The following is a 23531-nucleotide window of genomic DNA, read 5'->3' on the forward strand; positions in this document are numbered from 1 at the left end:
GAGATAGTAACAGATGTAAACTGCAAGACACCATTTTATTGAAAATTAAAATACCTTAATTGTATGGAATTTCTAATTTTTTTCACACACAATATTCTAGTAATAGAAGACTGAAGCATAAAACAAGAGGACACAATTGCTACAGGGAACCAGTAGAGACTAAAAAAGTTGTGGGTAATGAAATAGCTATTAAAGCTCCGCGCTCAGACTATTTTGCGTTTATACAAACTCAAAAGGTATCGGTGTCAATCCTATCGTTCCATCCTCTGCAAAGAGGGGAATAGAATTGTCGTTCTTTTCCCTGTTTTATTTCTATTTAGAGCACTTGATAGCCTGAGCATTATAAACATTTACTTTGGAAACTACTGCATAGGCTATTCAAGACATGTACAACTTCAGAATGCAAAAAGTGCTTCACAGTGAATAGTTGATTAATTTTTCTGTTTTTTTTTTTTTCCTGTAAGTCATCATGAGCCATCTAGAAGTAGTTTTTGTCTTGCTACTATAATTATTATTAGGAAACATTCTAAGACATAAGGGCTGTTCAACTCATGTTAAAAATAAAATAAAATAAAAAAAAGCAACGAGTTGCTTCCTTACCGTCCTTTGTGCAAGTGAATGTCTACTCTGAGAACAAGAATATTTGAAAATATAAAATGGGTAGTGTCATAAAATCCCCAACGCCCCCAAAAAGAATAATGCGTGCTCTAGAGAACTTGCAGTGACCTTCAAATCTAAATATATCAGCAAGTGTAATAACAGTTTGTTCAAAATTAACTGTCTTGTGGAGGAAAACATAGGAAAACACACACAAAAGAGAACAAACCCATCACTTTCTCTAACTGTCATGGAATAGTCACCTCGTGGGACTTATAAAATGATCAGATTGTTTTTTTCTTAAATATTGGAAACATACCTTTTAATGTCATAGTTTATTGAATTTCCTTTTTATCTTGTCAGTTGGGAAGAAGAACCTGAACATTAGCGTGACCTGATTAAAAAATGAATTTTGTAGTTAGACTGGTGATATTTAATCTCAATCTTGTGCTATCTTTTTTCTCTCATACTTGTGCACTCACATACACACACGTGGAATTATATCTAAATTAATATATTATTTACATCAAGATTATATATAATGCTATATATTAGATATTATAAATTATATATAATTCCATGGAGTTACATATGCACACATGGGGTATGTGTGCTTTAAGTGCTACTTAGAACAACTTAGATTCTTTTATGGTGGTCATTATTGATTAAAATATAATTCGGACGGTAAATGTTTAACCTCACTAGGTTCCAAAACTGTGCGATATATAGAGTTCTCCTTAGTGTTTAATTTTCCTGAAGAGCATACCTAACAGGTGACTTCAATTTCAGTTTTTCATTGTCCCATATGTTTCCTACAAACATACGTATGTCTGCTCTCTGACAAGATGGTGATGTTTTCTCCTCATCTTAATGTAGATTATTACTTATGAGTTTCACAAGGTCAGTACAAGGAAAAGTATTTCTAAGTTTTGTTTTCATTTAATTTAGGTGATTTTAGCTCGCTCTCTCGTATAATCTTACCAGAATTCTGTTTGGTTTGCTTTTGCTTAATCTTCTCAAAGCATGTGACTTAGATATCCTCTGTCTTGTTTACAGTTAAATATAAGTAAATACATCATTTTGACTCTGTGTTCAAAACTAAGGTACAATGAATCATCACAGAGCTCCTCCTATTGATCCTGAGAAAACTGATTGCATACATTTTCATGAGGGTTTTTCCCCCTCAGATTGCATGGAAATGTAAATAAGAAGCTGCAGTTGTTAAAGGAAGTGAGACGACTGAAAATGTTGGTTTAAGGTTCTACCAGAAAAACATGTATTTAAATTCTCTGAAATATGCAATGCTTTCCAAATAAGCTGCATTAGAAAAAAAAAAAAACCAAACAAAACAAAAAACCCCAACAAACCACCACAGCAGAATTCAGAGCACAATGATAAATAGATGTGGCTTCTTTTTGTTTGTGCATAGCTAGGTATTTTCAGAATTGCTTTAAACTGGCAACCGTTTCCTATTTAGATGCCCCAGAATAGTTCTGCAGCTATTTCTTTAGAAGGGCACAGCTCTCCTGCAAGTCCTGTCTCCTTCACCAGCCCCTTGCAGCTGTCTTGGAGGCACTTGGGTAACAACTTAAACACTGGATGCCTGAGCATAGTTAGTGGAGTTCCCCTCCATACTGTAAATGCAAATACGTTTTGTATATTACCAGAGGAAGGTGACCTATTATTATTTTCAGCGTCTCTTTCTGTGCTTCCTTCTTATCTTTAAGCACATTTGTGAGTTTGCTACACATCGTGGTGGACTCCCCTGGAGAGAGCGCTTTGCTCTGGTCTCTGACAGTAGACTATCACCCTCCAGCTCTCTGGAGTTCAGGGCGCACTGTTCTGCCTCTCATGTAGAAAGGGTGTTCAATTAGAGATGAGCTCCACTGGTTTGAGGTGGTTAGTAACTTGTTTTTTCCCCAAGGAGATTGACTTTAACTGGAAGAATTATGTAGGGGGAAATACTACACACAGTGCTTGAAAACTTCTCCCCTAGCTCTTGACAAATGAGACTCTCGGTATTTTATTTTTTTTTCCTTTTAGAGTGTTTTTTTCAAGAGAGGAAGGACCCCAGAACACTTAGCAAAGAAAAATTTTAAAACAATAATGTGGATATTATGTCCAACATAACATACTGCTGGGAGGCAGCTGCATGTTTGAGGGAAAATTCTGTGCTCGTAGTAATATTATGAAAAGGATGATTCAGGAAATTAATATCTAAATATGTCATCTATCATCCCAAATGATCTATTTGAAAGAACAAGTCCTTTCTGTCTGATGGATGTTCAGCCGTTTGAGGTTATTGTGAATGTAATCTCAGAGAAATTCCACTGCAACCAACACAAATGCATGCACAATGTGAAGAAAAGAAAATGTGGTCTTTTTGTATCCATGTTAAAGATGTCCTAACAATTTTCCCTTTTAATGGGAGTGAGGTTGTCCTAGATTACTTGCAAAACTTGATAGTTGTGCTCCATGATCAGTGTTGGCATAATGTATGCCAGTAAGCAGCTATTTTCTGCCTTAAAGGTATTTGAATACAGTGCAAATAATAATAATAATAAAATAATCAAAAGCAATTCTGTTTGCTTAAGAAGCAGTATGTAGAAGTTTAAAGATTTGGTACATTGTAGGATTTGCAGTCCTTTGAGAAGAATTGCTCTGCATAAATGTAACTGTAGATGTGAATTAAATAGAAATAAAAAATGAGCTATGTCTCTCCCACTTACTGTTGAATAATATTGACTGTGCAATAGAGAAAAGCTACTTACAGCTATTGTGTACACAGATAAATTTATGTACATACGTACACGATCAACCTTACTGCCACAGAAATACGGGGGGTGATTACTGTTACTAGAATTGGACTTCTCATTTATTTCTGCATGTGAGTTAAACTGTGGAAGATTTTAAAGTCAGGTTGTAAAGAAATGCGATATGACGATTTCCTTTATACTATACGTGGATATTAATACATATTTCTCTGTGATTTCTGTTGTGTAAAGTTATAATAGATACTCATTTTAAAATGTCTGGAATTTGTAGCGCTGGGAGAGTGAGTCAGAAGTCTACCACGCAGTCTGCTGTGAACTTCTGTAATTGCAAATGGTGCTGCTTAGAAAAGAGGGGCAAAGGGAAAGGTGATAGGGTTGTCACCTTTTTCTTGACCGAAATAAATACACGAGGCATTGCATGGCAGTTGGCCCTGGTTTCCAGGAGCAGTCAGTCAGAACTGACTTTGGAAAGGAGATATTTCTGGCTCTTGCACTATGCACCTTGCCCAGAAAAGCTCTGACATCTTCATCCACCAACTGCATATACAACTGCTCCAGCTTTTCACAGTAAGTGCTACAAATCCTTGAGCAATTTTGGGTTTCCTAGACATGACATTAAGCCATTTGCATCCCAAAGGAATAAGACATCTCCCAGAAGAACACAAACTGTTTGAGTGCACTGGGAAGCGGGGATGACTCAGGCCTTGGTTGCTTCCTATTTGTAGCCCCTTTGCAGAACATCTGTTCAGTGACCTCGGTGGAGGTGGATGAACAGAACAACCCCCAGTCCGGGGGGGGTCTCTGAGGTTGGCCTCACCCAACGTGCCAGACGGGTGTCACGACATGCAGCCAGGCGCAGCAGGCATGCCAAAGACAGGCTAGCAAGTCTTTGCTGTAGGTAGTCTTTGCATGTTTGTAGATGGGGCCAGCGAAGCCTTCAGTAGCAAAAATGTGTTTCTGGGCAAACTCCCATGATTTCTGCATTTAAAGTTTATCAAAACTGGCTATGAATATGCATAGCAGGACATTGCCCATCATTAGAGAAAAATCGTCATGGCTCTCGTGAACTGGTTTGGGGTTTTTTTTTTTTTTGGGTCCTTGGGTGTCATGAACTTGCATTTTGACAGAAATTGCTTAGTTTGTTTGCTTATGTTCAAAATGCCGTGCAATCTCCTTGTTAGATACATATGAGTATCCTTAAATATTTTTTTTTCTAATATGGAAATTGACTATCACTAGAAACCCTTCACATGGAAAAGAGTAATCTCTCAGAGTGTGAGTAACAGGAAATAAATGTGTTGATGGTACCCATATTTGTGTTGGCAGGTCACCTGGCAGCAGTCCTGTCAATAGCACTCTGGCATCTCACATGAACAAACGCTGCCTGGAGAGAGTTGTGCAGTCATGCCAAAGAGCCATGTGGGAAGGAGGAAGATCTGATAAGACTATTTCTAATATAGGAAAGAATTGAACTTTGTATCAAAGTCGAAAGATGTTATGACAGACGGAATTCAGTTGACCCAGCTTTGCAGTTTTATTTAGCAGTTCAGATGAGGATATTATAATAATGCACGCTTTGAGGAGAAAATTTGTATGATGTTGGAAATTAAAAATATATAAAGCATAACTGAAGGAAATTTCAAAGGCATAAAGCAGAATTGGGCTCTTGTCATTTATTCCAGTGCAGACTTTGGAAGGGAACTCAAAGAAATAATGAGTTTGGCTTGCTTCTCTGTCGTAAGTATTCTGGAAGTTTTGCTTCAAGCAAAGCGCACACCAACAGAGTCTAGTTTCATCTGCAAGCACATACATTAAATGCATTGTAAACAATTTTGCTTATTTCACATAACTGAAACATAAAGCTTGGTTTTCAGTCAAGCTTCTAAGGTTTCACTGGGAAGATGCTGTAATTTTTAAATTATTTCAAAGAAAAAAAAAAGATAAAAGGGTTGATGATCCTTGAAAAATGTTTGCATGCAAAATCCTGCATTGAAAAGCTTTGAGGAGGGTTCAGAAAGCTTTAAGCAAATTGGGAAGGAGTTCAGAAACTGTTTCCAAACCGTTTCACTCTGGAATACTTGATGGCATTTTTATTTGGTAAGCTGTCAATCTAGTGAATAGGCTTCATTCAGACAAATAATAGCATATTCATTTTTTATTAGGAGAGATTATTTTTAATAACAAAGGATCTTGTTTGCAAAGTCTACCTCAAAGACTCCCACATCATCAGCAAACAGATAAGCCTTCAAAAATATTCTTTTTTATTTTGGGTTTGTTTTATTTTTTTCAATGTAAGAGCTCAGTCTTAGCCTCAAAATGTTATAGATTAAAAGTACCTGCATAAGATGCAAGAAAGCCCTGTGGTGTTCTGGCCAGAAGGAGAGAACTCAGATCTACAGGACCCCTCCATGGCCTGGCAGGACACCTTCTTGCCCTCCGTTCTTCCATCCTCTGCGGGCTGCTGCGAGAAGCGCGGTGGGCTTTTAAACGAGAACTCAAGACATGCAGATCGATGTCAGCTTAGGGTAACAATGTGAAAAATAATTGGAGATGATGGTTGTGCCATAGCCGAAGGGATGCGATGTTTATCATTAGAAACCAGGCGGGGAATGAAGCAGACCCGTCGCTGCTCCCTTGGCCAGAGTCTGAGCAGCGCAGCTGTGGCACGTGATTTTTGAAGGCCGTTGCAGAATCTGGTCCTACTGGTTAAGATAATCGCATGAAAACTGAAACACCTGCAAAACTGTTATATTTTGTTTTGGGAGAGAAGAAAGGGGAAGACTTCTAGCCTATAATATTGCACTTGACTATTTTGAATATTAAACAGGGTGAGAATTGGAAATTTTCCTGGTTTTTGTTTGCCTAGAGGTAGCAAATGCTGTAAGTGTTTCAGAACGTGTCACTGGGAAAGTGTTTTTGTGATGATAGCTTCACCTAACTACCCTAAACATCCCTTTTCTTTTTTTTTTTTCCTGTAGAAATGAGTACAGCATGCTGAGAAATTGGGTATATATGCAGCATGTATAATTTGCTAAGGTACGATCTGGAGCAGGAATCAAATTCTGAAACGAGAGGCACTATGCACAGGCATTTATTCTCCTGAGTTAATAAGGCTTCAAGCTGGCCGGTTTTCCTGGCATCCCACTTGGATTTACTGGTTCAGGTAGTCAGGTGAATGCATGTACTGTCATTCACTGTACATATGTCTCTCTTATTCAATGTGAAGAAATTTAAGTTTGCAGAACTGTAATAATTCTTTCAGTCCAAGCAGGCAAATCACTCAATACAGGTATGAAATGACATTCATTATTTAACAAAACAATTGTTTATATCGGTCTTTTTAATCTGTTCACCTTCTCATCACTTTTTCTAGTAGTCAATTTCTCTATAAAACTATCAATTCCTCCCTGAAGAGCTGTTGAACACAGACTATATTGTAAATAGTAACCAGCCACGTTTGTTTTCTCCTGTTCTCCATCATTTTTGAAAACTTTACATGCATTAGCAATTCAATGCAGTGTAAGTGACATGAGGAAAGGGCGGTTCAAGCTTTCAAAACCACTGTCTGAAGTTCTCTTTGCAGAGAAATTAGTTTGATTTGTTCCCTCTCCCCATTTCCCTGAAGAGTTTCAAGATGTCTTGCAGACGATTTGATGGAAGCCAAATCCCTAAGGAAAGTTACCAACTCTTCAAGATTGAAAACATAACAAAAAGAGGGGCTCATCAATGCTCTTTTTAAAATTTGATTATGTTCTGTGAATATATCGTATTAGAGTAAGAATAAGTCATTACTTTTTGATTTGGGGTTGGTGGGGGGTGTTGGGTTGGGGTTTTTTTTAGCAAAGTTATATTTTGGAAACACTTATAAATCTTATGTTATTTACATTCCTTCCATGAATTTCAGTGGACTTTGAATTAGACACTGGACGGTGGATGCGTTATAAAACAAATAATTCTGCAGAACTAAGAATAATAAGATGGTCATAATGATGATCTCATGACTATCAGCAAATTATGGTGCGTGCAGCTGTTTTAGTTACTTTATGTCTCAGCAGAGTATGCAGTTGTGGTGTACAGGCAATGATACACATATCAGGATATCCAGTTAATTTAGTAATACATTTTCTGGATTTTACGGATCATTCCTTTTTGAAATAATTCCTTGCCACATTATGCCACGGTCTAGTATTTAAGGCTGAAAAATTGTGAAGTTATCAAGCTAAATTAAAAAATACTGAGGTATAAATACAGTGCAAGCTCTATATAAAAAAGCAGTGCATACTTGTCCTTTTCGTGTCCCTTTGAATCTGAAAAGTTGCAGGAAATACAGAAAAGCGTGCCTAAACCAGCCAATATTTCAGTGGAAGGAAATTCACTGCTTATATAAAGTGATAGCCTAGACTGTGGAGTAAGAGCCTCATGTAGCAGTCCGTTTGGAGGGTAAGGAGGGAAGTGAAAGGCATGAAATGGAACACGTTTTGCCAGCTCACATAGACCTGAGGTCCCAGCAGGGAGAGGCTGCAGACAGCTGAAGTAAGCTAAATGGCTTCAACTCGGGGCCTAAATCTTTCCCAGAATCCAGAAGAGTCAGAAGAATATGAGTTCTGAAAATGACTTTTTTTTTTTTTTTTTAACTGCTTTAACCCCCCTCCAAATGTTTGTACAAAAGAAAATGTAATTTTAACTTGTACTTTATTATGGTCTTGCTTAGTAACATACAAAATGATATACCACCAAGTGACTTGTGCATGGTCAATTTTCAGGTCGAAAGTCTTGATTACTTCTATGGGAGTAATCCTTTCCAAGGGAGTGCTTTAATAAGAATTAATATTAAAACATTCCCTTTACAAAATTTGCTGCAAACACAGTGTATAAAATAGTTAACACTTTGCAGTATCTGACCTCTTAGTTTTCTTGTTGTTATCCTGATTTTTCAACTGTGACTTTTCTGAAATTTTACCTACGTTAACTGATTATTTTATTTTATCTTTTTTTTTTATTTCCCACGTCCAGCGAAATGCCTCAGCAGAGAAAGAGAATCTTCATGTGGCCTCGAGAAAGGAAGAAAATCAGAGCATCCAGGAGTGCGATTCTCAAGATGTAAGCTTAGCTCACCTGGATATCAGGCTCTAATCTAGATTGTATGGAAACATTAACGCCTTAGGCAATTATCCACGTGACTTACTTTTGCTAGTCAAGCTGGTACATATATTTTAAAAACCAGCTACACTCTGCAGTGAACTGCTGAGGAGCAAATGCTCTTTGTTGTCAATCTGTGTAGGTATACTCTCTGGGTTTCTTTTAAAGACTTCTGGATAGAACTTGTAGAGCTGTTGTGGGAAGAAGAGCAGTGAAAAAGTGATGTGATGTTTGGCCATTTCAAGAATTGGCTTGTTGATGGTTGAAGAGCTGCTGCATTACAGCGAGATGCAGAACCTTGTTTACATATTGTTTCCACTAATCATCAGGCACGGCTGTCACAGTTGCTTCATTTGATAAAACAAAACCTTCAGGGAGATGTAAGAGGTGACAGCGTAACAGTTGAAAATATGTAATCTCGTCCACTGCCAGTCTAGGAAAGCCACAAGCTGTGTTTTTCTTATGACACGTCTGACAGAAAGCTAAATCTGCTGCTTTTACTGAGGCAAAACTCTCATTCAAACAGCACGGTGGGAGCTGTTAACAGAAATCCCAAATGACTGTATTACGGCTGCAATTATAATGATACAAATAAAACAGGAAAAGACAGAAAGGATGAGAGAGACAAAATTTGCTGAGAGAGTGTGGTGTCTGCTCAGTAGTCCAAAAAGCATAGTGCTACCTGGACTAATTTGCAGGCGAAATATAGAACATAGCAGGAAAAAAGACTGTTACAATGGCTCTTGAATGAACTGTGGAACATGTCACCTACCCCCAAATATAACCCGCTCCTCTGGAGTGAACTGGGTAGCTTGCTGGTAGCAATGTGTAGCAATATGAAGAAAAGTTTGGAAAACAAATCTTAGATAATTCAGAATCCAACAAATTGTAAAAAGATGCATATATTATCCATTTATTACAAATATGTTACTAGTTTTATTAATTAATTTTATTAATTATTTTATTAATTATCAACTATAAGTGACTTCCCCTCTACCACATCCTCTAGAGGGGGACAGAGACAAGGAGAAATTGTGTATCCAGGAGAAGAGTGCATAATTTGCTGTTGCACCTTTCTTAATGTCTAAAGGTGAAGGAAATTTCATTTCTTACTAATAAAAATGGAAGAAGGAGAAGAAAGAATAAGATGCAAAATTCTGAAGTTGGAGTGACCTCCGTTTAGATTATGACCTGGGAAAGTTATGGAAAGTTTGATGGAGTATAGGTTACTACAGGTAGAGGCTGAATTTATTTAGACAATATTTGTAGAAAGAGGTTCAAGCAACTATTTTTTTTTTTTTTTTACAGAAGTGAATACATTAAAGCAGAGAGAAAAAAAAAACAAAACCTTGTAAAAGCATTTCACAAATCAAGACACTATTTAATTTCTCTATCACGTAATGCAATGAAAGATACCTAAAAGATGCACTTTTCCATAAAATCAAGGATTTATTTTGATTAGGGGGTGGTGGTGTCTTATTGTGCTTCTAGCAACTAGTATTTTTAGCCACTCAGTCAGCATGGAATGCTGCTTAGTATGAGAAATTTGCCTGAGAAAGCAAAAGACAACTCTAAGTAGAGTTAGAAGTCTTGAGGTGTCAAACTGTTTTTCATTATTCCAGTTAAATTAAAATCTAACCCCATTCCCCGCCACCTTCTAAGTAGCATTATAATTCAAAGAAAAATAAATTAGGCTATATATCTAACTTTGAGTAATAGGATTAAATTCTATATCATTTAATCTCTCAATTATCATATTTTAAGACCAATTCTATATTCCATGGGACTCACAGTTCCTTTAAATTTTAAATCTTTAAGGTTTGTTAAGTCTGCATTTGACAAAACCTCCTGCATGGAGAAAAAGAAGTAAAATTAGAGAAAGTGCACCATAGGGATATTCAAATTCACTGTGCTTTGCTAGATAATATTCCTTATTGGAAAATTAAGCAGGCAATAGTTTTATCAGTCTTATCGTGCTTTTAAACGTGTTGCTATCATTTTATTTTCCAGCTGAGAAATGTGTATTGTGCAATATACATAGTTACATTCCCTTCACATTTTAGGAAATCAGTCAAGGTTTCACACTAATATAAAAAGATTTGACTGCTCTGTGCTTGCAGTGCCTGTTGAAGGAATGGCTTTAAGAGCCGACTTACAAAAAAAGGTTTGAGGTCAAACTCTTCTCCAAGCAAGAAAGCCATAGACAGTGTGGTCTTTGTCCCAATTAGGAACAGAATCTCCAGTGTAATTAAAAAAATTACAGATAGAGGAAGACATGTTCTCTTTCCATTAAGTAGGACTTTTAAGGTATGTCTTTTTTTAATGTATTTCCGTGTTCATTGGAAATAAACATTGTTCCGTTAGCTCTTTTTTTCTTTAAATAAAAACAATTGATGAGTATGATTCAAAGAGAATTCCAGGAGTTAGTTCTTTGTGCAGATAGCTGCAAAGCAATACAGAGCCAGGAGCTGTTTTGAACTGCAGCAACCTGCGAAGCAGAATGGCCTCTGGCACGCGGGACAAACTGCAACAGTCCTCTCCTAAAAGTGAAAGAGTAGATCTACGAATGTAGCTCAGGTATACACCGTCTACATCATATTTTAGAGAAATACTTATTTTCAAATTGCGGCTGCACTCGGAGTACTGGTTTTTCTTGCCAAAGGGGCATTAAATAATTCTTTTATCAGTGAATTTCCTCCATTTCTGTGCTACCATCCCCAAACTGACCCATGAAGTTTTATAAGAAATCCATCTGCGCTCACAGGGTTCCACACTTAAATTTTCAAACACTGCTCATTTGGAGCCTGTCATGGGAGAACAAAACATCCCAGTTTCTCAGAATCCCCTGATATCACTTTAACTACCACACAAACTTCAGTTATGAAAATGGGAAAGTTTTCTTGTAAACCCAAGGATTGATCAAAGAAAGTCAGTAAAATTATCAAGAGAATTAAGGCATTAAAGTATATTTTTCACAACTGCTTCGACTACTTTACAAGTCTATGGAACTACCTTGACCGCTTTTTGTCCTGTGGGTTGCTCACAGTGGAGAGTGAAGTAATTTTCCTGGTTGTTGTTTAAGTTGAAATGTTTTTCTTTCTCTTACACGCACCGACTGTCTGAACGTGGATTGTATGGGGTGTAACAGTGCAGATGACGACATTGGGCTAGAAACCTCTTCCCACCATTTAAGATTATTTTTTATATCTTATGTTAACAGATATGTACTTTTTTAGAGAAAAGGAATAATTCACATTAATTAGTTTTGAGAAGTGAACTAAAAATGTCTTTTTCCACAATTAACCCTTATAATGATGACTTTAGAGATACCACCTTAAATCCTAAAAGAACGAGAAGCAATTCTTTTTTCCTAAATGTTCATATTACTTCAATGCCGTGATTTGTACCTGTGAACACTATGACTGAGAAAATTCCAAACTTGAGAATATATTAGAGTTTTTCTCATAAGTTTATCGTTATTTGGTTGTGAGTATTTATGTGTGTTTATCAAAAGTTTCTACAGCTGCTAAACATCCAATGAAGGAATTACAGGCTGGATGGTTGGGAATGTATCACAGGTTCTCCTGTGCCATTTTTTAAAGAAAAATAAATGAAGGTTGAGACCAAGATAAAAGACCAGCACCTTAATGAATATGCTTCAAAGTGTTGCTTAGAAATCTAGTATTTCAGCAACACTTTCTCAGAACTTTGCAAAGATCCTCTGATTGTGTCTCTGATAAACAAAATATGATTTATATTTTGGAAGAATTACTGTAGTAAAGACTGACTAGAGAAGAATGTTCAATATATCAGTTGTTAAGGCAAAAAATAAAGGGAAATAGCTAGTTGTTGGTCTCGACTGATATTTTTTAGTCTGTATGGCTAAGCATCCCTCTCTTGCTCTCAGATTTATAATCCTACTGCAATTTCTTTTTTATGGTTTTATGCATGTTCATAATAATTGATGTAGTTTACAATAGAATGAAAGCAAATGAAGATTTGTTTACAAATGGGTTACAGGCAGGCCAAATTATATTAGCAAATTTTGAAATTAAATGCTGTTGATACCTTAGCTGTCATGAAATTTGGTGCAGGACCTGTAGTAGTCAGAAGCAGGCAGGATATCCTTTAATATGTATATCATTTAATATAGTATCATGTAATATAGTATCATTTCAAATCATCTGAAATTTGTCAAAGAGCAAAAAAATCTTAACTTCAGTTTTCTTTTTAAAGTTTCCATTATTTATGTTGTTGTTATTATTTTATTAGAGGAATCTTGTCAGTACTATTTTTTCTTAGTCTTATCCAAAGAGGTTATCCCTATGACCGTCTCCTGAAAGTCTCTGTGTAGAGCGAGGGTTCTGCAGAGCTCTTTTCCCTGTATCACTTCCCTTTTCCCTCTTCCCAAAAGCTTTTGGGAGCTTTTTTTGGCTTTTATACCAAAATGTACTTTGTCCCTTTGTCATATCAAATAGTACTTATGTGTGTAACACATCATTTAAAACCACCTATTTGGTAGTGTTAAAACATCAAACAATATATAAAGTGATTCTTTGTTCTCATCTTAGGTTTCTTGCTCTTTGTCCTTGTAGAGTCTTCTCTGATAAATAAAAGTGATAGTGCTTTTATTTACTGCCTTAATTTCCTGCAGTAAACAAACACTGCATGTTCATTAATCATTCAGTGACAAAGGACACTGAGTATTGGAGCAAAACTTGTACATGTTTCTAAGCAACCACAGTATTTTGCTTCATTTTTCTCTATCAGTTTCAATTGCAGAGCTTTGATCACATTGTACTCTCCCATTGCTTTCCCAAGGGAGTAATGAGAGAAAAAAGAATCATCATTATAACAAAATTTCAACCCGATAAAAATTCTTAAAGTGAATTCAGTAATTCCGTTCCCTAAATGAGGACTGTGATGGTCAGAAGAAGTTACATCAACTTCGATTAACTTTCCACTCAATACACTGTGCTCTAAAATAGGAGAGGGATGTGAAGAACTGCAGACTTGTCTTACGAAAACATATGTGCGCATTTCACATACATCCTGCTCCATACCTTTCTTCTAAACAATGAGGGTCAAAGGAGATTGAAATACAGATCTCTTATAAATTCATGAGCAGATCTGATAAAACACATCCTGGAAGAAACTGTGGACCTAACTTGGCTAATGATATTTCTGCTGCAGAATGGCATTTTAGTAGAACATCATCTATTCTGCCTATATGTAAATAGTAAATGTAAAAACAAACTATTAAGGAAATGTTTCATGGAAATATGGGAATTATTTTGACAGGAGAAAAAAAGAAAGAGAACAAAATACGCAGTCATATTTAACAGCGGGTATAACTGCACGCAGAATACTGATTTCATTGAAGTTGTTTGCTATATGGCAGCACAAAGTTGTCATTTCCAAAGTCTCAGTTTGGTAACAGGTCACTTCAGAAACTGGAAAATTTGTTTTGTTTTGTTTTGTTTTTTTTTTGGGGGGGAGGGAGTGGAGTGGAGAAGAAGTATGAAAAAATTAAAAATTTCCATTCAGTGGGGGGAAAAATAGCATGTCAGGGAAGCACGTACTTCACGTAGTAAAGAGCTACAATCTCTTTATTCAAAAAATTTCAGTCATTCTGAGGTACAAGTAGTAACAATTTGTTATATGCACAAGTAGAACTTAGCCCTCTCAAAATATGAGTGGTCTGCAGCGTATGTGGTAGACCGACAGGCACGCGTGATTACTGACAAATTAGGGTTTCATAACAATTCAAACACCAAATTCATCACAAGTTTTATAGAATTTGTAGATTTTTTCTAATGAGGAAATATAGCCTTTTCCTTTTTTAAACACAAATTGTTTAAGTTCTTTCACTTTTAATTAGTTTTAGCTAATTTTAACCGTTTGCCTATTAAAGGTTTCAGGTGATTTGAACCAATAATGCAAGAAATACAGAAAGATCTGGGAACGCAAATTTATCTGAACAGTTTCAAAGAGAGGTCTCATCCAAGCATAGTCAAAATTCAATGGTGTTAAACTTCTTTTTCTGCTGTGTGAGTTTCACTGCTTTAAGCTAATAATTGCCATGGCAGAAGAGCAAATCACTGTGCTCCTTTTGCCCATAGCAGCCCTAGTGCTTTCTGGAGCTGAGGACGCTGACTTGTGACAGTAGGAATGATACGGCTGAGTACCACATTCGTTAAAATATTGAGTTTGTCAGTTGACCTAATCGTGCCATCCTTGTGTCCCATACCTGGTTTAGTTCTTCAGAACTAGGTGAGTCCTTTCTCCTCCGTCGTACTCTGCAAACATCCCACATTTCTGCTGTAGTGCCCGCTGAAGCCAAAAGGAGGGCTGTAGTGAGGTGGAGGAATGCTGAAGGTGCAATATTTGGTCTACCAAATCTATGCTCTAGCTGTAAAAGCTGAATATAATATCACTTATTTAAACGTCTTGATTTCCTGTCCACTTGTGAGACGTCGGATGATTATTTGAGCAGTAAAGCCAGTTCTTATTTGCTGCATTGATGCAGTGGAATACCTTTCTAGTTACATTCTTGAGCAGCTTGCAGATCAAATTGCATAGTTTAATAACTAAGGGACATGCTGAATTTTAACTGGCTTGTTGAAAATTCTTTTTAAATGAACATGCACACTCGGCTGATCCACCTTTATAATTTATACATCCAGCTGTGAACAGCTCCCGCTCTGCTGTATAATTCACTAGGTGAACTGAATACCACAACTTCTGAAACTTTGCATACTTTACTGATCAAGCTGCTTATTTTAATAACCAGAATTTCACACAAAGATACTTTGTTAATCAAACTGCACACTAAACTGATAAAGGCGAGATGGTATTTCAAGACACGTGCCCCACCTCAATTTTCCTGTCTTGTTAAAATTCCCACTTAGTGTCCTATATACCTTTTTTCCTCTTGTATATACAAAATGTAGTGCTTGTATGAAAATTTTATTTTACAAACACAAATAGATCGTTAGCGTGTTCCTTAAAGTTTATGTAGAGCTAGTAACAAGCGTTCAACATCACTGAGTTTGGCCTAGTTATTTCTCTGCCACGTAGAAGAAAATAAGACTTCTCTCGGGTTTAGTCATAAAAATTGTAAATGTTGGCCAAGCTAAATATTAAGGAGACAATAAGAAGAAACTATGCAATTTGAAAAGAGTCAATAGCAGTGCAAGCAGTGAAATGGCATGGCCAACAAATATCCAACACAACTGAATAAAAGATTCCAGAATTTCTTTTTCCTGAAGCCTTCTCATTGGGAAAGGTTCAGCTTTCACTGCTCAGAATTCTGACTGCTGTGTGCTAGAACTTGTAAAGTTGAGTCTTCAAACATTAGATCCTTCTTAACGTTTTGTGACAAAAGTACAGCTTATGTAATTTCATGGATATGTTTATCTTAAAAATATGCCCATAATTACAAAATGCATGGCAGACATACTGGAAACATCAGTGAGAGCAACTTAATGGCAAGGTAAAGAATGTTTCACACGTAAAATATAGAGATTATTCTGTAACATTAATTGGCTCATGGGTGACATTCCAGGATTTGTTGCTAATGGTTAGATACAACATATGAAATTGTTGTAATTTTTATTAAAGTAAGGAAATATTAGGAAAGGGGAAAAAAGAGAGAAGGCAGGAGGCTAAGTTTCAGAGAAATCCATCTTTCTGTCTTGTTTTCATTGCTCTGAGTCATAAAACTACTTCAAGGATTAGTCATCATTTACCTAACAACCATGTACTTGGATAAATAGTGGCTGTGGTTATAAGTACTGAAGGTTTGCATCCTGAATCTAGAAGAAGGGGGCTGCTTGTGTGGGCACATGCTAATGAAGCTGGGACAGAATGTTCTTGATTGAGAAGGCTTTAGGCACTACAGAACTGTCGATAGCAGAATCCCTCTTCATCTCTGATGAACCTATAAATGTGACAGTTGCTTTTAAAGGGTTAATAAATGTTAAGCTTAGCTGGGTGAGGAAAACAATGAAATGATCCAAAATCGCCTTCCAACCTGCTGATGTAAACATCGTTTGTGGCCGATGAATAGAACAAATACCAATTGAATCTCCAAAACATCAGTTTGAAGTATAATGAGAAATTGGAGAGTTGAGAATTTAGTGTAAAAGTGCATTTAGCTTGCATTGCGTCTTAAAAGCCTGTATGCCGTGTTGGGGTTTTTGTGAAATATTTGGAATGGCAGCAGTGTATTGATACAGGGAACATGGGGATTGTGCTTCTGAATGAGAGCTGGAGTTAGTCCACCATCCCCATTCCCTTTGAAACTGCCATCCTTAAAGGTGGGAGTTTCTGTGTTTTCTTCTGCTCCCTAAAGGAAGGCAGAAGAAAGCACAGAACGTAGTTAAGTATAAACTGCCCGGTTTGTTCTAAACAGCAATGGCGGGAAATGGACTTAGGTAATGAAATTAGAATTTGAGAATATTGTTAGCTTTTTTGCTGTCGGTTTCATATATGCAATCCTGTATGCTGAAGTATTTATCTCAGTCTTGCATTAAAACTCATCTTCTCACCATGCTAAAGATAATTTGCATTTTTCAAAATATTGCAAGATTTTGGTGACCCAGTGTTTTTCAGCTAGATCAAAGCATGTGTTGAACACTTACTTTACAGCTTCCCAGGTATTTAGTCTTGTCCACCTCTGCTGTGTTCTCCGCCTTTCGATTTGTATTCTTTATCCACCCGTCACTTCAGGCACAAACAGGAAAATAACCAAGGTTATTATGTTGTATTATTACTACCCTCCTGGATCCCTGGAAAGACATTAGCTAAGGGACAGAGGGCAATCATCTAGACACGGTGCCTTCATTTTCCCTTGGGTATTATAAATTTTTCATTTAAAATTTATGTTATGTAGCTTAAGAGCCTGGCTGAACTTCTCTGGAAGCACTAAGAAGGGGGGACAGGCAAAAAATTACTTCATATTATGACATACCAATAGACATTATGTGCAGACAAAACTCTTTCATCCTCTGTGCGCTGTTCCCGCTCCTCTCCATGCAGCTTCTGGCACGACAGCTGGGGCAGCAGTCCGTATTGTGAAATGTCGTGTTGCACTTGGCATGAAAACTGGAGCAGCCTTGAAGTATTGCTGACAAGATTTTAAATTACAACCTGCTTTGATATGATGGTACAAGAGGAGTCAATGGAGTTGCACGAAACTAGCAAGACTGACTTGAGACATTTTTTTCTGGGATGTATTGGCCTTTGGGGGTTTTTTTAACCTTCTGGATGTTGTTTCTACTTGGATGGCTTTAGTCTTTTGTTATAGCCTCAGCATCTTATTCGCTTCTCTCAGTAATAACCTTTCAAAAAACTGTTCATTCTTTGGAAGAAAAGCAATAATTGATCTTCTCTGAGAGAAATGGGGAAAGCTGCTTTGTGCCCAGGTGTCTGTAGCTTTGTACGAGCGTACGTCAAGGGGGGTATGGCTTTGTACCGGGCTTCCTCCTCCCTGCTGGTGCAAGGAGCGAAGGGAACGAGTTACGAGGGGTTAAGGGTATTCCGTGGTGTTGGAGGCTTTGTGCGTGAGCTGGAACTGTAAGTTTCCTGCAGAGAGGCTTTCACAGTTGGCATCTTCCCGTCCCTCTCCCCTTCTTCCCCCTCCCGTCTCCCAAAAGGAATGCCCGCTCTTGTGGCAGAAACACACAGCTACGAGTTCGCCCTCGCATCCCTGATATGCTGAAATCTCAATTCAAAGCTTGGCAAAGTCCCAGTTGCTCTTCCAGCTAGCAGGCCTAAAATCTCATCTTCATAAAAATAGAAAAACCATGCTGACAGCATTTCAACCCCTTTAGTTTCCGAAAGCAATTATTTTCGCTAGTTTCCACCATGTCAAACTATCATTCCGGATTTTTGCAATTAGCGTACCTCTCACAGGAGTGAATCTGACAGAAAGAGAGAGTCGCACAGAAGAGCAAACAAAGCAGCCTTTCCACCACTTGGCATAGAGGGAACTAGCGGGAAAAAAACAAAACAAAACAAAACAACCAAAGTTTAATATTTGGCTTTTTTCATCTGTAGGTCACTCGTGGCTGTGGAAGGTATTGTAGTGCATCGGTTTTCTATTTCCGCATTTGTCTGAGGTGGTCTTTAGCTGAGGGAAAGGGGGTGTTGTGTATATTTGTATATTTATGTGCTCATATATGCTTAGAGGTGTACACATATATACAAACCTCTGTGTGTAGGTATGTAAAAGCACATAAATATACACACAGGTGTATAGATATGTGTGTGTTTGTATATGCGTGTGAAGGTGTATATGCATGGGATTCAGTTTAGGTTGTGTTAAACCCTGTTCACAGAGCAAAAGATGGTGTGGTACCCATCTGCCTCATCTTTAGGAACTGAAGGCCGAACGCGGGTGAACGGACACAGCTCATCCGCAGTGACTCGTTACAGTTCTGGCTATTGAACGGCTGTTGACTGATGGCATATTGAAAGTCATCGCCATTGTTCGATCTGTAATTTATTTGTTAATGATATACAAGGTTTCACTGTGGCAAGGAATCAATAACGAATGCTTTATGCTTTAACAACATAAAGACACAGGAGTTGCTTTGTTTTGAAAAACGTCCCATTGCACTGTCTTTCTCCAGCAGCAATCCATATAGGCTGTTACTAAAAAGGAAAACAACTGTGTGTGAAAAAATATTAAATACTACGGACATAAATCTTCACTTCTGTTTTCCTACCAAGATGGGCTTTGCTATCAGGTCTATGAAAAGAGTATGAAAGGTTATTCACTTATAAAGCATCATTTTTATCATTAGATTTATGTTCTCTAAGGAAACCGTTTGGTGTTTTTTTTTCTTCTTTTGTATGTCTTAAATGGTTGGCCTATATTTCTATGAATTTCAATTAATATCTTTTGATTCCTCTCTCCTATGTATTGTCTTGGTGAAAAAGGTTACCTGAAATTTTTCAATATATACAGTTGGAGTAAATTGTGGATTTGTAAATGATGTCATATTTCATTGGTGTTATTCTGTCCTCTTCATTACACAACTTGAAATACTGTTCCTTTTTTGACCTATAACATCTTTTGTCCTCAAGCTGCTCACCTAGAAGTCTCCGAAACCCTCACATTTTTCTAAATATGATTAAGCTGAAAACACTTTTTTTTTTAATCTAGCTCACTAGTAAATATTTTAAATACAAGTTCTACCAGGACCACAGTCTTAAGCTTTGAAGTATTAAAAATTTATTAAGAATTTCTACTCTTTGTCATCTCACTCTTTAGTCTTTATCTAGAACGTAAAACATCTGTTATTTAATTTTCTTCATAAAAGGAGGATTAGGTGCTTTATCAGTAGGGTTTTTTTATCAATACTACACTGATTATTCCCTATTACATGATATTAATCCAACTTTTATGAGCTATTGTGTATAGTGGGAAAAAGTTGAAAAAGAGTCCCCGCCATCAATCACTTCAATTGCACCGTCTCAAAGGCTCACTTCAGGAACTTAAACATGACTAAAATCCCCCTGTAGTACTATAAAATCCTTGGCAGTACCACGGTCTCTCTAGAAGCCTTCAAGAGGGAGGCAGCTGTCTCCTCTCCACATAGTTTTCTTTATAACATGTTTCATTTTCGTATTCACACCTGTTCGTAGATCAACTTTGTTCCAGGCAAGGGACTGTCAGAATTTCTCAAGTGCAAAAACTTAATGAATTTTCTTTCCCCTTGTCAGTCTCTTACTTTTTAATTAACTTCAGTCTAATGTCATTTGTACTGATAGGATATTTATACAATTTCTTGATATTTAATTTACATGTCAGGGTATTTATTTTCAGCGTTCTCTGCTGAGTGAGGCGATTTTTATTATGTCACAATTTAAGCTGCTATAGGATGAATTCAGATTTACTTTCCATTTTCTTAAGAAGGTCTGTCCAAAAAAATGCCTCAAAACACAGCATTTAGAGATTTTATTTTTTTTTCTGTTTTTGTTCATGATTCCTTTGCTGTCCTAGACACAAATAGCTTATTCTATCCTGGACCAATGTTATCAACCATTATATTAAAAAAAAAAGTTGCAGAAATACCAGCAAGCTTTGTAGTGGATATTATTGGGAGTTTCTTGTTGAAGGAGTGTTTGCATTCATATTCCTATGAGGAAGGCTCTTGTTCACATACTAATGATCTTTTCACCTTTTTTCGTTAATATGTTGGATGATGTGTGATGTGTAAAAAATATTCTACCTAGGCTTGATTCAGCTTCAAAAATCTTCAAGGGCATATGCTAAACAGTTATGTTAAAATTTAAAATAAACGAAATTACAGTTATGTTGGAAAGAGCCTTGACGACTTAAAACTTAAAAAAAACCACTCATTTATTTTCACTCCATTTATATGTATCAATTTTAATAGCAACACAAGTAGAGAAGTTCCAATGTGAACACCTTTTAAACTAATGACCAAAGATTATCACTATTTTACTGTATTTCACATTTTAATATCTTCACCTATGGCATCATTAATCCCACTCCTGAAGGGACTTTAATTTAATTACAGCAGAAATTTCAGTGCTGGGCAAATCTCTACTTAAGACTCATAACACAAGATCTCTTTGGTTCAAAAATCTACTGTGTAATTAATTTTATTTATGTTGTTCAACTCTTTTCCCTGATATTAAAAAGCATGTTGGCAAAGAAAATGACAGTATTGTCGGAATAAAGTGACAGGGGTGAAGATTCCGTACAAGCTTTTCCATACCTTGAGAGTCATCTGACTTCCCCATTCGGGGAATTATTATACATATCCCCACTCAGGGATCATTATACCAAAGAGATCTTGTAGTTTAGACAAGAGAATAGTCATAGAGAAGTCCTAACTGTAATGATAGTTTTCAGCTGTTTGTTACTATTTCCTCACCCATAAAACACAATTATAATTATTTATCTGTTCCGCGGGACCACTGTAGGAATAAACTTCACTATCTCTGATGAGATTTAAACATGAGGAAAAAAGTGCTAATAAGTGTTAAGTTGTTAAACTGGCAGCCACATTAGACTCTTACGGGGGTGATGGGAGTATGGGATTAGTTTAAGTATGAAAACTTTGGTTTGTTCCATTTCATTAACAAGGCTAAAAAAACCCCACCACTGTGGTTTATTTATTTTTCTTTTTAGGCAAATCATGAATATTTTAGGAAAAAATACAAAGTAGTTATCTCTGACATTTGTATTGACAGGTTGGCAAGACGTGTTTGGGGAATCGCAATAATTCAACGTCTCGTTTGAAGACAGCAGAAGCAGAGATGAGCTTTCAGGTATTCTGTTTCTGAGTAATTCGCAGGTTTTTATTAAAAGGTCTCGTAAAGCATGCAATTACGGGAAGTATATTTACGCATTCTACGCTAATGCTTTTGAAACGGAACTGATTACTCAGTGCAGACTTGGACTGTACCCGGTTGCAATTCGTCTGTTCAAAATGGCTTCTGGTTGGTAACAATTTGCAAAACCATTTAGTAGTTGAAGCAGTGGCCTCTTCTAGTGGTCAAATGACATAATTTAATAACGTGATGTCCATAGCCCTGGGAACAGGGGAAGGGAGAGATTTCCAAAATAATTACCTATCTGCAATTATGTGAAGCTGCACACAGACACATTACCAAAGGAAAAGTCTTAAGCAAGTTGTACACCTGAGCTCTCATTTGATAGACCAAGAGAAAAAAGACAAAAATCACCGTGATTATAAAACAACATCAGACTTGTATGGTTTTGCACTGTCAAAGATAGTTAAATATGCTTTTGTTTAGTAGAGATAAGAATCCTTCTCTAGACCCAGTTGACGAATATAATTGTCAGTTGTCATGTATATATATAATATAGTGTATATATATAATATTCAGTTATAGTAGTTTAAAGCTGGTACATCAGTTTAACAGAAATACAGCTCTGTGTGCACTGTTGCCATGGATTTTTAACATACTTTTTTACTTGCTTACGTATGTTCGTATCGTGTATGCAACGCTTACACTGATGCTCTTCTCACCTTCAACAGAAGTTGCACAACCCTCCGTGGACTAAACCCGAAGATAAAAAATCACCTGAAAGAAATGAGAAAAAATTTGAAGAGTCTGTTAGTACAAAAGAAAAAAAACTCTAAGCACTACTAATCTACATTAAAAAATGCCCATCACTTGCTTCCATCTTCATATTCTTTTTAGTCCAGAGGCATGAAATGTACCAGGTTTCTAAAGCATGCATTTTTCACTATTTTATGAATGTTTGTAAATTAGTCTAGAATAGACCAATTAGTACCTTTCAGCAATAATCCAAAATGGATGTTTGAAGAAATGCTTTGTAATGCAGTCTGGGTTTTGAACTGTTGTTCTACCTGATCAGTAACTGCATACTATAAATTATTTTCTTTGTAACAACAGCCGTTCTCAAGTATTTTCTCAGTCTGTTCTATTTCATGTACCTTTATGGCAGATTAGATTTTAAATCAAGTTAAGAATTAAGGGGCAGTTAATGTGGGGAAAAAAAATATCTGTGTAAACATAGTTGAAGTACAACACAACTCATAAAAGCAACTGTTGTAAAAACGGAACAGTGGGGGTCCATGTATACTTACCTTTCAGTAATACCATTTCAAATCTGCTTGTTTAAACAATAAAGATGTTTGATTGGTTGTTTTTTTTTTTCTAACTGCTATCACAAGTAGTCCGTTTTTGACCACTGAACACTGCAGCATTGGCAGAAATACGGAGGTAAAGGGATGGAGATAATGAGAATCGTGGCTTTTAGGAGTCAAGCAAACATATTTGCAGGTGGAACTCAGTTAAAATTTTATAGCTTGGGTACCCGTCATGGGAAGTCTGTTCCGTCCCTTATATTTGTGCTAAGATAAACGTACTTTAAATGGAAATAAAAACCCCACTTTGTCCACTACAGGTGGACAACTTGGTCAACTGCAGCAGAGGAGCATTTTGGTTGGGGTAAGCTCTGTGACTCAAAGGGTTCTTCCAGTTTCT

General features: G+C 36.8%; 1 protein-coding gene across 1 annotated transcript in view; it reads left to right on the forward strand.

Annotated features, from left to right (window-relative positions):
- The window catches only part of LUZP2 (leucine zipper protein 2), a 206137-nt gene extending 183477 nt beyond the window's left edge, over positions 1–22660 (forward strand). Inside the window, exons 10-12 of the mRNA XM_009886264.1 lie at positions 21744–21821; positions 22182–22184; positions 22556–22660. Of these exons, the coding sequence (XP_009884566.1) occupies positions 21744–21821; positions 22182–22184; positions 22556–22660 (186 nt within the window). The remainder of the gene's footprint in view (positions 1–21743; positions 21822–22181; positions 22185–22555) is intronic.
- Positions 22661–23531: the final 871 nt, after the last annotated feature.

This window comes from Charadrius vociferus, unplaced genomic scaffold, assembly GCF_000708025.1.
Source record: "Charadrius vociferus isolate BGI_N301 unplaced genomic scaffold, ASM70802v2 scaffold115, whole genome shotgun sequence".
Lineage (NCBI taxonomy): Eukaryota > Metazoa > Chordata > Aves > Charadriiformes > Charadriidae > Charadrius > Charadrius vociferus.